General features: G+C 39.6%; 1 protein-coding gene across 13 annotated transcripts in view; it reads right to left on the reverse strand.

Moving 5' to 3' along the window:
* The window catches only part of HERC1 (HECT and RLD domain containing E3 ubiquitin protein ligase family member 1), a 218,434-nt gene that overhangs the window by 43,038 nt on the left and 158,645 nt on the right, over positions 1 to 16,751 (reverse strand). For 11 of the 13 annotated variants that reach the window (XM_065558371.1, XM_065558376.1, XM_065558370.1 and 8 more), the window contains 7 exons: positions 16,095 to 16,365; positions 14,848 to 15,061; positions 13,127 to 13,386; positions 12,008 to 12,135; positions 9,255 to 9,382; positions 8,034 to 8,234; positions 3,907 to 4,037 (listed from right to left, as the gene is read on the reverse strand). In XM_065558371.1, the coding sequence (XP_065414443.1) occupies positions 3,907 to 4,037; positions 8,034 to 8,234; positions 9,255 to 9,382; positions 12,008 to 12,135; positions 13,127 to 13,386; positions 14,848 to 15,061; positions 16,095 to 16,365 (1,333 nt within the window). The remainder of the gene's footprint in view (positions 1 to 3,906; positions 4,038 to 8,033; positions 8,235 to 9,254; positions 9,383 to 12,007; positions 12,136 to 13,126; positions 13,387 to 14,847; positions 15,062 to 16,094; positions 16,366 to 16,751) is intronic. The other 2 variants (XM_008164100.4, XM_065558368.1) reach the window with 2 other exon arrangements.

Here is a 16,751-nt window from a genome sequence, read left to right on the forward strand (position 1 = left end):
AATAAGGGGGGGGGAGGAAAATGGGGGGGACCCCCCCATAACCGAAACTTTTAAATGAACTAACTACTCTGTACTAACCAACTAGAACTAACTATCTACAACAAAAACTGAAAGTACTGCTATGCTGCTTGCCGAAGCAAGAACAAGGGGAAGTTCCAGCTACCGTCACTGGTGGTAAGAAGGAACTGAGGGGGTGTTGGGTCGGCAGGGCCCTTTATTGGGTGCCATGAAGGCGCGACTCCCTAGGGGGCGCCCAGACCGACCCCACAGATGCTGCTAGGGGAAAAATCTTTCTGGCTACTGTGCACATGCGCGCACGCATACCTGATTGGAATTGACATGAACAAGCACTCGAAGAAGAACAAAAGTTTCATGAAAACAGGATAATTACTAATAATAAAGAAAATGGGGAAAGATTCATAGAAAGTACATGATAAGCAGAATTCTCTTTCTACAAAATGCTTTTCAAAGTATCCTGCGAGGCTTTACACAATTTTTTAGCTATGGAGTTGTAATATGAAATTACTCCAGGGACACTTAAAATACTTACCTGAATCTGTAGATAACACTGCTCTGCAGCCAAAATGCTTCTGAAATAAATGTAGTCAAACTTTACTAATTCTGGGTCACAGAGAACGAAAATGATGCTTAAAATTGTTGATTGGCTCTAGTTTTCAAGATATGCTATTGGGTCAGTATATACGACCCTTGACTTGGGAATGGCGCAGGATAAGTGAGTTATAAAGGGAAGGGATCTCAATTTAAACCAGAAATGACTAAAATATATCTTTGACGGGATCTATGAATAAATCTATGACTGGGTTTGGACAGTACTTGCTTTTTAGGCAAAACAATGAATGATGCAATCTGAAGCTGGTATTGCGTCATACATGATATGAATTGCATCATGTTATTCCTAGAAGTCATAGATGATGCAATCATAACGAAGCTTACATCACTCTGCTGAACAAATTGCCCTATATCAGCTCTAGAAATCATACAGTGTCGTGCTCTCCTATTTGTCAGTGTTTGATTTTGCAAAGGGACACATTTCTGTTTAGCCAAAGTGAGCAGAGATGCCTCGTACTTGTGTGAACAGTGCAGATAACTTCTGCTATGTTTGTGGTGAAGTGACTTTTGCATCACAAAAGTGCAGTATAACCACTATGGTTAAGAAAGCCTATCACCTTTATTTTGGCTGCAAAATTGGAGATCAGACAAGAGGTGGGCCCCACACATATGCTGCAACACTTGTGCAACAAATCTTTGCCAGTGGTTGAACAGGAAAAGGAAATCTATGCCTTTTGCAGTGCCAATGATTTGGAGAGAGCCAACAGATCATACCAGCAATTGTTACTTCTGCATTGTGCCTCCAGTTGGGAAAGGTATGTCAAAGAAGAAAAAGTGGACTGTGCATTATCCAAACATTCCATCTGCTATATGCCCAGTACCCCACAGAGAAGGACTGCCAGTTCCTGATGCACCAGAATCATTCTCACTTGAGTCAGACGAGGAAGAGGATGAAACTTCTGGTCCTGAACCGTCGATGTCACAGGACCCACATTTTCTCCCATCCTCCTCCTCTGAACCACACCTCATAACACAAGGTGAACTGAATGACCTTGTCAGGGATTTGGAACTACCCAAGAGTAAGGCAGAGCTGTTGGGCTCCAGACTACAGCAGTGGAATCTCCTGGCAGGTGATGTTAGGGTTTCCATGTTCCGTGACCGTCAAAAGGATCTTGTCCCATTCTTCTTCATGGAAGGTGATCTTGTAGCCTGCAACAACATCGATGGTGTGATGGCAGCCCTCAACATCGTTCACGATCCAGATGAGTGGAGACTGTTTATTGATTCATCGAAGACGAGTCTTAAAGCTGTTTTACTGCATAATGGCAATGTTTTGTCATCAATTCCAGTTGGTCATGCAGTCCATATGAAGGAAACCTATGACAACATGAAACAACTTTTGAGGTGCATAAACTATGACCAACATCAGTGGCAGCTTTGTGCCGATTTGAAGGTTGTTGCTCTCTTGCTTGGTCTGCAGACTGGATACACAAAGTACTGCTGTTTTCTCTGCGAATGGGATAGTCGTGCAAGAGATTCCCACTACATCAAGAAAGATTGGCCACTTCGCCGACAGTCATTGAAGCCTGGGAGGAAAAGTGTACAGCATCCACCACTTGTTGAATCAAGGAAGATTTTGTTACCACCCTTACACATCAAGCTGGCTCTGATGAAGAACTTTGTCAAGGCCATTGACAGAACACAAGCAGCTTTCAAATACCTCCGTGGAAAATTTCCAAGGTTAAGTGAAGCTAAGATAAAGGAAGGTGTCTTTGTTGGTCCTCAGATTCGTGAACTTCTTCGAGATGATGCATTTGACCATGCACTGCGTGGCAAGGAAAAGACGGCATGGAAAACCTTCCAGTTAGTGGCAATACATTTTCTCAGAAACAACAAGGCAGGCACCTACAGGTTGTTGGTGGAAAACCTCCTCAAGGCATACAAAAGCCTTGGTTGCAACATGTCACTAAAGATACATTTTTTGCACTCTCATCTAGAGTTTTTTCCACCGAACTGCGGAGCAGTGAGTGACGAGCACGGCGAGCGATTTCACCAGGACATTGCAACAATGGGGAAACGCTATGGAGCCCATCAATGCTTGCAGACTATTGCTGGACAGTGACAAGAGATGCTCCATTTAATGAATACAAGAGACAAGCCAAGAAGCGCCGAGTAGACACTGAATAGGACTAAACTATGTACATAATCGTTTTTTGCCTTTTGTTTCATAATAAATTTTATTTATATAACCCTTTTGCTGATTTTTAAAGTGTTACATAAACAGGACAGGTGAAATATTATCATGTAAAGCAACCATAAACACATGAAAAAACCCAGGTTTACAATTTATGATTAAAACTCTACTAGCTACACAATATACATAGACATAAAATGTAAAAACTTAAATATCTTAGAAACAGTAGCCCATCAGTTGTTTTAATTGTCATATTTGAATTCAGCACATCAAAATACATAATAAATAGCACATTTTATCTCTGAAGCAGACGACTTCTCAAAAATTGTAGACCAGGGTAATGGGCCAGATTCTGCGCTGTGCCTCCTGAAAGTTGCAGCACAAAAGATGCAGCCCAGAAGACAGAGCAAAGGAGACTTTATGCCACCTTTTCATTCATGGATTCCAGCCTTATGTCAGGGCCAAAATGGATCCTGGCATAAGTTAGAACAGCCCAGGAAGTTCTGTAATTTATGTCAGCCATTTCTAGGCTGTTTATGGGTTGCACTGCAGATATTTCCCCTTCTGCTTCCAACTTGCCCCCTCCTCTGCTTCGCACGCTCCATACAATGGGACTTGTAAGTGGAACAGCACTGGGTCTGCTTACATCAGCCCTTCATTGGGGGGAAAGTCTCTTTGCAAATTATTTATGGACTTTATTGGCCACTGGACTGGCATACATCGGCAATGCTTGAGTATTTTGAGAAACATCTTTTACACTTCACAATAACTTTTTTAGTTCAGGAAAAAAAACCATCTATCATATAAATTATACATTTTAAGTAAGAAAATTTAATATCAGGCTAGTATTTAAATTATTTTTAATTTATCAAATTGTTCATAGATAACTACATCTTTTTTAGATCAGAAGTGCACAGCAAATCTTGAAATGCACTTCAGCTACAGTATAAACAACATACATTTGAAGAACCCTACTGGAAGAACTCTTGTTGCTTTCCTGTGGCTTTCTTTAAAAAATGGGCTATTATCTTTTAAGTCATTTTTATACAAAATTTTGAAATTAAGACTATAGTTTAAATCATGCATTATCTTTGGGAAACTAGGAAGGTATGAATTAGTTTTCATGAAAATTAAAACTCTACCTTATGTGCATCAACTAGAACAATTCCTCCTTTTTCAAGTGGCTCCTTCGTACCTATCAGCAATTTTCCATCTGAATAGCCAACTGCAAATGGTCTGTCTTCACTGAACCACGCAAGGCATGTGACAGAAACTATTGGAACAATAAGCACAAATAAAATATCTTAAATTACAAGCTAAACTGTTCAATTCCCATTGCATTTAGCTCATCAGAAAAAAAGGTTACTTACTTTTTTGTAACTATTGTTCTTTGAGATGTGTTGCTCATGTCCATTCCATTCGAGGTGTGCGCGCGCCCACGTGCGTGGTTGTCGGAGATTTTTGCCTTAGCAGTATCCATAGGGTCAGCTGTGGCACCCCCCTGAGTGCCGCACTTATGCATTGGTTTATCAGGCGTCGCCGACCCAATGCCCTCTCAGTTCCCTCTTGCCGGGGTAATGGTAAGGACATGAGCAACTCATCTCGAAGAACAACTGTTACAAAAAGGTAGGTAACAGTTTTTATTTCTTCGAGTGCTTGCTCCTGTCGATTCCATTCTGACATATGAGGCTTTGGAAAGAAGACAGGTAAGTATATGTCCCAGCCAGTATAAAACTGGGAAACTACCTTTGGCAGAAATGCCGGGTGTGGTCGCAGCTGGACCTTATCCTTGTAGAATACCGTATAGGGAGGACCTTAACCTTGTAGAATATCGTATAGGGAGGTTCCGAAATAAGCACCCTGATCTCAGACACCCTGTGGGCTGACGTTACTGCAACCAGGAACAAAACCGGGAGAGAAGCAGGAGAGAGCAGGAAGCCAGAGGCATGAAGGGAGGCCCTATGAGCCTCGACAGCACGAGATTCAGGTCCCAGGGAGGAACGGGATCCCGGATGTGCGGGTAGAGACGCTCCAGACCTTACAAAAACCGGGCCATCATGTGGTGAACTAAGACTGACCTGCCTTGCAACGGAGGGTGGAAAGCTGAAATAGTGGCCAGGTGGACCTTGATCGACGACAGGGACAAACCTTGGAGTTTGAGGTGCTGAAGATAATCTCTGAGCTCCCTGACATTGATATAGAGGGCCAGATCATCCTGCAACCAGCAGCCCTGCATTTCATACTGGCTGGGCCCGCCACAGGTCTGGGTCCCCTACCACTCCCGGGAGTCAGCAGTGGATCCTTTGGTGGGCTCAGGGCCCCAAATGGGGAGGCACATCCATGTGGCTCTGGAGTGGACGGGCAGCCTGAACTGGGTCCTTTGCCTCATAACACATTGCCTTTCTTGCCCGGTGCTGGGAAGCCGTATTTTTTGGTCTTCTTTTTGAGCACCGGTGACAGAGAGCAGTGTCGGACAGAGTCCGGTGCCAGGGGTGTACTATGCACAGAGGCCAAGGTTCAAGGGGTAGAGTCCGGCCGGAATGTCTCGGAAGCCATTCAGGAGGGCAGCCTCCATGAGGAGAGCCCTCGAATGGATATCGCACTCTCTCTCTGGGTCCTGGGTCAAAAGATTTTATAGATACAACACTTGTCCTTCACATGTGATTCCCCCAAGCACTTGAGACAGCTGCTGTGTGGGTCACTAACAGGCATAGGCCTGTTACAGTCTGAGCAGGGCTTAAACCCGGGAGACCAGGGCATGCCCTGCCTGGGGCGAAGTCCCCGATGGGACTCTAACTTCTAACTACACTTAACACTAACTACTATAAACAAACTATTTACAAGGCCCTAAGGCTCGAAGTCAGAAGAGATGAAACCGCTAGTTTTGCTATGCAAGGAAAAGTGCGCCGATAACCACCACTGGTGGTAAGAAGGAACTGAGAGTGCATAGGGCCAGCGGAACTCCAAGGGGACCCTATGGATACTGCTAAGGCAAAAATCTCCAACGATTGTGCACGTCCTAGAACGGAATCGACATGAGCAAGCACTCGAAGAACTTTTTGTATTATAATTACTTTCAGAAAACAAAAATGACATGAAAAAATACAGCTTAATGAAAGTTAATACAGCTGTTTACTTTATTTTTTTATTCTATGCCTATCACCTTAGATATTTAAGTACCACTGTAGTCATACATTTCTATCAACATAGCTATTTTATAGGAGACAGTATTGTAAAAGCTTTTTGTAGTAGTTTAGATATAAATGCGATTCTAAATATACATTTCAATAGAATGAGCAGAACCTACGTATTTACCCAGCTACCCTTCAAGTTTTATTTAATATAGTATTGCCACTTCTTTTTTTCTTCTTCTACATTTTAAGTGGGATTCAAAATGGACAGTCCTTGTCTACTCTGAATAAGTTAATGACCAAAAAATTTCAGTCGCAAGTCATGCCACAGTACTTACAGTCAGAAACCATGAACTTCCCACTGCACACGCCTTTTATTCAAGTCACTATTCATACGATTTTGCCCCATTTTTTTTTTAATTCATGCATTTGCTAACAGTCTATCCTAAAGAGGGAGGCAAATAGCTTTCCTGTTCTAGCCCTGATTACTTCTATGCTTTTCTCACAAAGTCTGTGTTTTCTTTTGGGAAGTCTCTTACGATTTCACTGTCACTAATGGAGGTGAACCAGTTACAGTAACACTGTCTCTCTCCCCCCCAATAGCTAATGTAGATAAGATCAGAGAGGATATGTATGTCTTTTTTCACACATCCAAACTGTAACTGTTAGGAAAGGGAGTCTTGAATCCTACGTTGCACACACAGCAATTTAACAATAACAATTACACTGTTTATTTGTAGTTGTAAAAATATCCCTGTTGGAAGTTTAGGCATTAAAAGAATGAAAATGGTTACCTATTCTACAGCAATTGCAGATCTTCAAGATGTGTAGTCCACATAGGTTCCACTTCTAGTGTGCATGCATCCCATGCACACAAGATGATATTCTTTTGACCAGTAGTGTATACTGGTGCTGCGCCTGCACTCTGGATGCCCCCATGCCCTTCCACTCGAGGGCATAAAGAACAGAATGGGCCAACTGTCCCTCAGTTCCTTTGCCAATATGGAGTCCAGATGGCCTAGGACTCCAGAATAGCAGGGAAAGGAGAGTTAGGCATAGAATATACGTGGACAGCACATCTTGAAAAATTGCTGTTTTTTCTCTGAGTGATTGTCCTCATGGATTTCACGTCTGATGACTTGCAAGCTCTGACCACATCAGAAAGTGGATGCTAGGAGTCCTATTTAAATAATGACTGCAGAATATCACTGCCCAAGAGAGCATCATATCTTGAGGCCTCAACTGACAAATAAAGCTGGATGAAAGGTGGACTAATCCCCATGTAGTTGCCCTGCATATTTTTGACAGCGATGCTTCTTAGAGAAGTCACATACTTCCTTCAACACAGCTGGGCAACATTAGACTTTGGACTTTAATGCTGCACCTTATATGGAAAGATATTCTAGCACTTTATATGTTAATTGACTAAGCCACACAATTTCCTGTGTGTTGTGTATTAAAAACAGAGATAAACTGAGGCATGCAGAGGTTAAGTGACTTGCCAAACATCACACAGAGTCAGAGTCAAGAACAGAAATCAGGAGTCCAGGCTCCCTGCATCATGTACATCAGTAACATGAATCATCATGCTTTAAGGCATTAACTGGTCACCAACTGAGGTCAGGAAGAAGTCTCTTCCCCCATGGTAAGGTAGTGCATTATGAAGTACTGTCCAACATCATACACGAGATAGTATGGCGTACACCATTCTGAACCCTGGTGGAATGGGCTCTAATCTGTATTGGTGTTGTATTTAATATAATTAGATACCCATTTAGACAATCTTTGGTTGGATATTGCCTGACCAAAGTGGACACTGCAGGGGTACCATCTTGATGCCACAGACAATAAGAAGGAACCGAGGGACAGCTGAGCCTGCTACACCTTTTATGCCCTTGGGGTGGGGAGTTGGGGATAAGGCTAGAGTACCCAGGGTGTAGACACAGCTCTAACAGACACTGCTGGACAAAAAGAATCCAATCTTGTGTTTATGGGGCATATCTGCACTAGAACTGGAATCTGTGTGGACAGTTCTTCATAAAACTGAAGTATACTCTGCATTTTAAATATAGATGACAAAAAATGTGTAAGTTTGCAACTTACAAGTTTTCTTTAGAAGTATCAGCATGGTCACCTACCATCCTTTCTGTAGCAATGCTCCAGTTCTAATCGATGCATGGTTGAAAGATCTACAACTTCAATAAGCCCAAGAGATCCATCCATACGACCTACTAATAATACTTCTGGAGTGTCTCCTGTCCATGCTGCAGATGGCCCTTCTTCTGGCCAAGCTAGAGCAGATACCCAATGTGGCTGAAGGTCTAGTAATCCTTTTCCTCCTAAAACCCCAAAAATCTGTTACTATAATACTTCATTTTACTAGAAATTAAAAGACCAAAGAGTACCTTTCAGAGGACAACGTTGAAAAACTATGTATACAACTGGGACATATTCTACTGATGAGCCTTAACATCTTTTAAACTGACATATAGTATATGATTACAAAGTAACTGGTTACTAACTTGCCATGAAACAAAAATCAATATAATGTCTCTAACAGCATCACATATTGAACTAATCTTCAAACTAATTACTCCAGAAAAAGTAATTCAGAGAAGAAGGAAGTTAAATTTTATGAAAGCCTGCAGCATTCAGACAACGATGCTTTCTCCTATGGAATGCCAGTAACCATATAAATGAAACAATACACTGAACCAAGCATGTGTCAAGCACAGAGGAACAGTTCTCTATGGAAACATCCAAGATTATCAAAGACTGTAATCAGTGATTTCTGCAAACATTAGGCGTTAGATAGGGATCCTACAGCTGTCAAAAGGATTAATACTCTTCTCCTTTCAGAGTTAGTCTCAAATGTACCATTTTGAGCATTCTAGTGCACCTATGGAAGGAAAATGTTGGAACCTTTTTGAACTGCTTTTAAAAGAAACTATTTATACAAACTTTTAGAGATACCTTGTTTAAATGTCAAATATATTTTACACCCTATAAAAAGAATAGTATTTATAGGCAATGATTGCTATTGCAGTAGGCAAGTCTAAAGCCCAGCACAAATTTCTATGACTCTTTTCTTGTTCAATGATAGGCTAGAAGGATTCATGTTAACTACTGCGTTTCCAATGCCTATGTTGTAACAAATGTTGAAAAAAGGCACTAAGGTGCTACTGAATTAGCTGGGTTCAGAGCACCTAATGAAGGATGGTTGGCATATTAACTGGCAAGTAAATCGGCTAAAACACCTACCTATACAAAAGTGCCATTTCTCAGCAGCTTTTAAATAGCTGTCATAGACACAGGTTATACTATTAAAAAAATAAAAATAAAAAACACATGCATCATACCATTGACTTGCCATATGTTCACCATTTTTTCCAAAGCTCCAGCCAGATACTTGCCACTGATGCTCCAACAGATAAGAGACAAGCTAGGGTCACTGGGTGATCCCAGACTTTCTTCTGAATCACCTTCTCTACAATAAAATAAAACAGTGCACTTAAAGTAGGTATTTCCAACTGGAGAAAATGAGAAAAAGTTTAATCTATTAAAGATTTGAGTCATTTTCTGTACTCCCCATGTTGTTATTGCAGACACAACCAAAGCATAATTTCTCAATTTTTCATTCCACTTCATCCCCTAGTAAAGTTATTAGAGAGACTCTCTGTAGTTAAATTTTGCACTAGCTTTCTATAATCGTTCTAATTCTGACTACCTTCTGACATTGCCAACTAAACCAACCTGCTGAAACATCACAAACTTTATCTTATGCCACAATAGAGTTTTCTGGGAAGTCTCAGGAAAACCAACAGGGAAGTTGAGTTCTAAGAACTACAGTTAGAAGAGGTACTCTCTCTTCTCAATTTCTGGCCCCAATTCTACCCCACACTGGGGCAGGTTTGCACAGCTCAGTTAGAGTAAAGCTATTTTAAAGCCAGTTTAGCCAACCACAGTAGGATCACTGATTAAAGGTCTAGAAAACATGACCTATGAGAGAAGACTGAAAAAATTGGGTTTGTTTAGTATGGAGAAGAGATGACAGAGGAAAGATGATACCAGTTTTCAACTACATAAAAGGTTCTTAAAAGGAGGGAGGAAAATTGTTCTCCTTAACCTCTGAGGATAGACAAGAAGCAATGGGCTTAAACTGCAACAAGGGCAGTTTAGGTTGGACATTAGGAAAAATTTCCTGTCAGGATAGCTAAGCAATGGAATAAATTGCCCAGGGAGGTTGTGAAATCTCCATTATTGGAGATTTTTAAGAGCACGTTATACAAACACCTATCAGGGATAGTCTAGATCAGTGTTTCCCAAACTTGGGACACCGCTTGTGTAGGGAAAGCTCCCGGCGGGCCGGGCCGGTTTGTTTACCTGCTGCATCCGCAGGTCCGGCCGATCGTAGCTCCTACTGGCCGTGGTTCGCTGCTCCAGGCCAATGGGAGCTGCTGGAAGCGGCGCGGGCTGAGGGACGTACTGGCCGCCGCTTCCAGCAACTCCCATTGGCCTGGAGCAGTGAATCGCGGCCAGTGGGAGCCAGGGGCTTTCCCTACACAAACAGCGTCCCAAGTTTGGGAAACACTGGTCTAGATAATACTTAGTCCTGCCACGAGTGCAGGGGATTGGACTAGATGAACTCTCGAGGTCCTTTCTAGTCCTATGATTCTATGATCACCTTAGTGTAACGGGATTTTTTAGAGTGCAGTGCTGCTATAGCAGCTCTTACGACCTCCACTTCTCTGTGACTAGTGCAGAGGGTGCGCTCAGGGTATCCCCACACCTCATATCATATCAGCCGTTGGGGCCACTGGCAGCCAGTGCAAGTTGCAGTACTCCTCAAACTGTTCTAATTTATGCTGAAGGAACAGCTCAGTAGCACAATGACACCAAGATAAGACAGTGAAATGATGGCTTTAAGTCATCATTGACCCTCCCCACTAACTTCTATTAATCACTCCTTGGCTGGAATTGGCAATTATAGCCACTTCATTTTTTTTTTGGCTCATCACAATGCCAAAAAAACTTGGCCAAGAAACATCCAGTTTGTTTTAATCTCTTGTCTGGAACTGGTTTCATTTACCAGTTTGGAGAGTTGCTTGGTGAATTATTTAGTTTTTGAAAAACAGTTCATGTGTGTATTATGAGCTCTGCAAAATTCTTAATTCTGCAAGCCATCCTTCACAGAGCTTAAGAAGTCCACCCTAGAGAGAGATGAAATTTCTGAACTGTACAAAAGTGCGTGTGTGTGTGTGTATGTGTAAGTAAAACTCCCCAAGAGACAGCTCTAATACAAATTTGCTAAAACCCATAACAAATACATACTTCAAGAAACTTGCAACCAGTACATACAGGTACCTAACATACATAAATGCCATGAGGAGAGGGGAGTACCACTTCCTGCAAAGCCAAATGGCCTAGAGAAATAAGCAGTGGAATGCAAGCCCACAAGTCCTGAATTCTATTCCCACAATTAACCCAAAAATTACCTTAATACATTATAAACATATTTTTGGGCCATATCTATTGCTCTTTGAAATCAAAGGAAAGGCTCCCACTGATTGAATGGGAATCAGGCCCTTCGTTAGGCTTCTTAACATCCCTATGAAACAAGTAAATATAATTTGATATACCCCAACTTTACAAATAAGAAAGAATAAGCATTTAAGAAGTTCAGGGACTTGCCCAAGGTCACACAGCAATTAGGAAAACAAAATTAAATTCATTCAAAAGTACATTTAAGTCAATGTATTTGTAAGTTACCCTCAGTATGACAGTCCCTCTTTAAACTTATATTTTTCTTGCTAATCTTTGTTTGTTCTTTGGTAAATTTATTATGAAATAATACATAAAAAAACATTCTCAGGTTAAAAAAATGTTTTTTAATCCCCTTACCTGGACTACTATCTCCACCTTAAATTTTAGGATCTCTTTTCAGTTTTAAATCATTTACTTTTGATCATTTTTGTTATTTTAAATACAGTAAACATCCCAAAGAAGAGTAAGACCATCCTATGCTCAGGCAGTTTCCTATACTCATGGGAATCCCCATAGGATTGCCATTGTGGAGCAATTAATAACAGACTTCCATAAAGAAACAACTTACAATTTGTTGAATACACATGTTTGCTGCAATGAATACTGCTTCTTTGTTACATTCCACACTCTTATAGTCCCATCATTTCCACTAGTTGCCAAAAGTCCCTTTTTATTGCACCAAAAACATGTCATGACCTGCAGAAATTAAATTAACAAATGTAAAACCAGAGTTTAAAATTTAAAGGTTGAAATATTCATCTCATGCAACTCATTAAGTTTGCCTGATTTGGACAAAGTATTAGCTGTATTATTTAAATCAATTATACTAAACAGAATCCAACAGTACCCAAGAAGAAATTTCCTTTCATTGTACAGTATTGCATAATTAGGTGCATTATTAGGAGTACTGCACACTGCTGCGAATCATCTTCTATAGGCCACTGTCAAACAAAATAGTGAACGAGACAGATTATCTATTATGCCAAAACAAATTAATACATGTGTGCTTTTAAAACAAATGTATAAGAAAAGAGTTGTAATAATTCAGTTGACTTTGTGTGTTTATTTTTTTAAATCAGTTTCATGAATCCTAGAGATTTCAAAAGGTCTCAATTCTGCAACGGGCTCTATGTTGGCAGATCCCCCTGCATGGAAATCTAGTGATGTCAACAAGATGCTGCTCATGCAAAGCCATTTTTGCAGGATCAGTGCCTTAATTATTGAAGCTGACATTAGAATAAGGAACTTGAAATGTAGTTACCCTCATTCCCCACCCCTCTCCCAACTCTTTTAATTTGTCATATTTTGGGCTATAACTTACTGTGATCCTCCTCCCATTCATTTCTTTTGCAAAAAGAGGGATTAAGCAATGTTAAATCTTAATTTTAAAACATTTGTAGCTACAACAACAAAATTAGTAGCAGAAGGCCAAAATCTTTGATAAAAGTAAGCTGCACAGCAGCAACAGGTTAAATGTTTTATGGCATAAAATGTCCCAAACAGTATTTATCACTACAAAATGTTATTTCATCTTTTGTGCGAAAAGACTTTTTCTATAAAATACCAGAAGTCTGTTGCTTTGCTTATAGTTATTTAATTAGTTGCATTTTTTCTGTGTTCTAAAGAAAAAGGTCAATAAAGAATAAATTATACATTAAAAATCTATTTTGGGAGGAATAATGCTTACCCTGTTCTGATGAGCCTCCAGTTTTATGAAGGAGCATTTTCGTAGATCTCCACCCATATCAGCAAGGGTCTGAGGGCTAATTTGGTTGTCTCGGTCATGTGCTGCAAGAGTTCGCACAAGCTGCTGTGCAGCCCACTGCCTATGTTGTGAAGACAACCTTGAGGAAAGGCAGCAAGCTGCTAATGCATTAGCCAGCTCCAGAGGGCCTACAGCAGAAGGATCATAGGGAGGATGGGCATACAAATGGGCAATTAAACCTGCTTAAACAAAACAATGAGATGATGTCCAAATGAATATTGATAGTATTAAACAAGCCAATAAAACATTACCCACAATTGTCAGAAAGAACAAAATTTCTGCAAAAAGATTTTTTTTTTTTAAACTAAAAATACCACAGAGCCATCTTAAATTTGGAAAAACTGTTCTGATACAGACTGAAAACCAGCCATCCTCTAATCTTTTTTCTACAAAGCCCTTCAGAAGCCTTTTAGATTAAGGGCGAAATACTGTCCCCATTAAAGTCAATAGGGAAACTCCAACTGACATCATTGGGCCAGGATTTCATCCTAAAACACCAGGCCTTTTAAAGGCCCCAATCCTGCATTGGGATCTATTTGCGTGAACATCTGCACCCACGTGGAGCCTCACTGGCAGTCAATGAGACTTCATAAGAATATGAACCATACACCACTGGTTTTACAACTAATTGGTATATAAATGTTTCTGATGATTATTAAGGTATGATGCTAACAACCACATTAACTTTTGTTCTTTCATGTAAGTACTATAATTTTATGCATCTATGCTTAGGAGGGTTAGATCCTTAGTTCTGTGCCTAATGACACTTCTGTGTTTGGTGGCATGTGGAATAGTAATGAAAAATGGGTAATGATTGCTTTGAGTATGCTATCTGTCTAATCAGGAATTAGTAAACTGTATCTTTTACTGTGAATTGTGTATGCCCATAAAAAAGGCTAGAGCTGGAGCAATCACTGTGATTAAGACTGAAGCATTTTACTTTCTGTGAACCCTAAAGAGATGAAGTTTTGACATGAATAAAATCTCCTGAGGGCTTTTCTCCCCATTCCACTGCCTCACTATAGGGGCAGAGTTAGAACTGAATGCCTAAGCTGTGGATTTTTATACTTTCAGATATTTAGGTTTCTTTCCAAGGAACAACAGCAACTTGAAAATCACATTTCTGCCTGAAAATGTTGCAACTATAGTTGCATCTATAGTTAAGTAATACCTAAGATTACTCCCATGGAAATCAATTAGTGAAAAAACATCTAATCTTTCATTTATTTTGTGAATGTGACAGCAATTTATGTATAGGCAGTTTCGCAGTGTCCTGTGTATAAACAGTTTTACTCTTGTAAACATCAACAGGGAGCAGAAACCTCTTAGAATAATTAAAAAATTCCGGACATACCATTTAAAGGGTGCTCTGTCAAAAACTGGATTTTTCTAAATTAATATTTTTTAAAAATTAAGGTGACAATGTAAATTCAAGTTCCAATCTGACTGAATTTCCTGGGTTTATAATGGTGATTTTTATTGACAATTACAAAACTCTTGCAGGGTTTTTAAAAAAAACATATTTCTCTTATGTGCTCTCAAGCTTAACTTCAGTTTAACAAATCTATCTGGGAATATAAACGAGAAAGTGCAGATTTTTGTGAATTATACTGACAAACTATTTTTTTAAAAACAAAAAATACCTTTCTTTTCAATTTCTGCTTTATCATAGTTCGGCCTCAATTTGGCCCCTTTGTCTGCCAACAATGCTACAAGTGCCTGAGTTACCACAAAGTTGGGCGATGTTACAAGCTTGTTTTCTTCTGCAATTCCTCGCAGAAAGCTTGGCAAAAATTTTCTTTGAATTGGATCATCAACTGTAGTCAAATTTACACCAGTCGCAGCAGAAATCAAGTTCTAAAAGAAAGGCAATCAAGTGAAAAAATTAAATTTAACCAAATGTTTTTAGTCAAACAAAAATAAAATCTAAAATGTATAGATTTTTCAAGATCTGCAGTTCATTTGTAGAGTTTATCATTTGCTAACCAAAATTCTCTAATTATGCAAATATTACATATAAAACAGAATTCAAGACCTGTATCCCACAAGCTAATTGGACTGAATGGACTTGTCAGTGTGAAACAGGTTGTTTGTTGCTTGCTGGTTCAGGGACAAAGAGTTTAATGTGTTGTTATTGTCATCAATGTGAGGTAGGGAATTTAATCTATTGGAGAATTTTGAAAGCTTAGAAAGTTTTGGGTAGGAGAAGCAAAAACAAGATAGGTAATAAAATCAATTACTTCATCTCAAAGTAGTTATAATTCCTTCACTTGCATACACTTCACAGTCAGTAAAAGCAAATCAATGAGCTTGTGTGCTACAGAGGTTATAGATATACATGACACCTTGCGAAATATATCCACTTTTTTTCAAACTTGAATATACCCATTGGGTATAGTTGACTCAATAAAATGTAGGTAATTTGTGTAACCAAAGATTGTTCCCTTTTAGAGTGACCTGTTAAGCAGCAATTTAAAAAAAAAACCCAACAGATTCATGTTTTCCTTGGCAGATATACATCCCTAGCATCCAAATAAAGATACATGAAGTTACCAACAATAAAACAAACTTGTGCTGAAACATGAGGGAAAACTTCAAAAAGGGAATAATCTCTTCCATTTTACTTTCATCTTGATTCTTTTATAAAAAGAAAGGTGATAAACATGAACAAGTTTCAGCTACATTTTTCAAGCAGTCCTTTGTCATGGAAATAACTTTTCACATCCAGTTGCACATTGTATGGTGGAGCATACAATATTCTTGGCAGGTTAGTGCCTTTTTTATGTAAACCATTTTTCACAAAATTTACCACTTCGATGCATACATAAAAATTTCAAGGGTAAAATACCAGAGTTTGAGGCAAATGTTTGTATAGAAATAACAATCCTACCTGTGTACACAACTGTACCAGCAGTTTTGCAGCACTAGGAGTATTTGATGCCAAACAGCCTACGGCTGTACTCAGGTACGCCAGGCAAGATATAGGCTTGCTTGTTTTACTATGTACTCCTCTAGAACGCTCTGTAGTACTGGACATAGTGGATGGACTTGTTGAAAGGCCTGCTCTCCCTGCTGCAGCCAGGCACATTAATCGAACCAAAGTTCGGATATCCGTTAAACCCAAGGACTCAAGACCAGCCGCAAGACTACAACTGGACCCACTGACCAAAAAAAAAAAAAAAAAAAAAGCTTTAGTTTAAAAAACAAAACATTTTTTTAATGTTAGGTACATAATAGGAAATTTCATCTTGCATACAATGTAACTATTACTAAGTGCCATTAATAAATAGAATACTGCTTGCTTGATTAGTGGGAAATTATTTCCCTAGAAAAGGGTAGGAGAAAGGAAGTATTACCCCCAGTTTACAGATGGGGAACTGAGAAAGAGTCCTGATCTTGCAAACACCAATGTGCTAAAACTTTAAGAATGTGTGCAGTTGCACTTCAGAAGAAGGGAATACTCATGCTTACAATTAACCACAGAGATAAGCATGCGCAGTACTGGGGACTAAGTAACTTCTTCACTTCCACATCTGAATCCTAAATA

This window comes from Chrysemys picta, chromosome 10 (assembly GCF_011386835.1).
Source record: "Chrysemys picta bellii isolate R12L10 chromosome 10, ASM1138683v2, whole genome shotgun sequence".
Lineage (NCBI taxonomy): Eukaryota > Metazoa > Chordata > Testudines > Emydidae > Chrysemys > Chrysemys picta.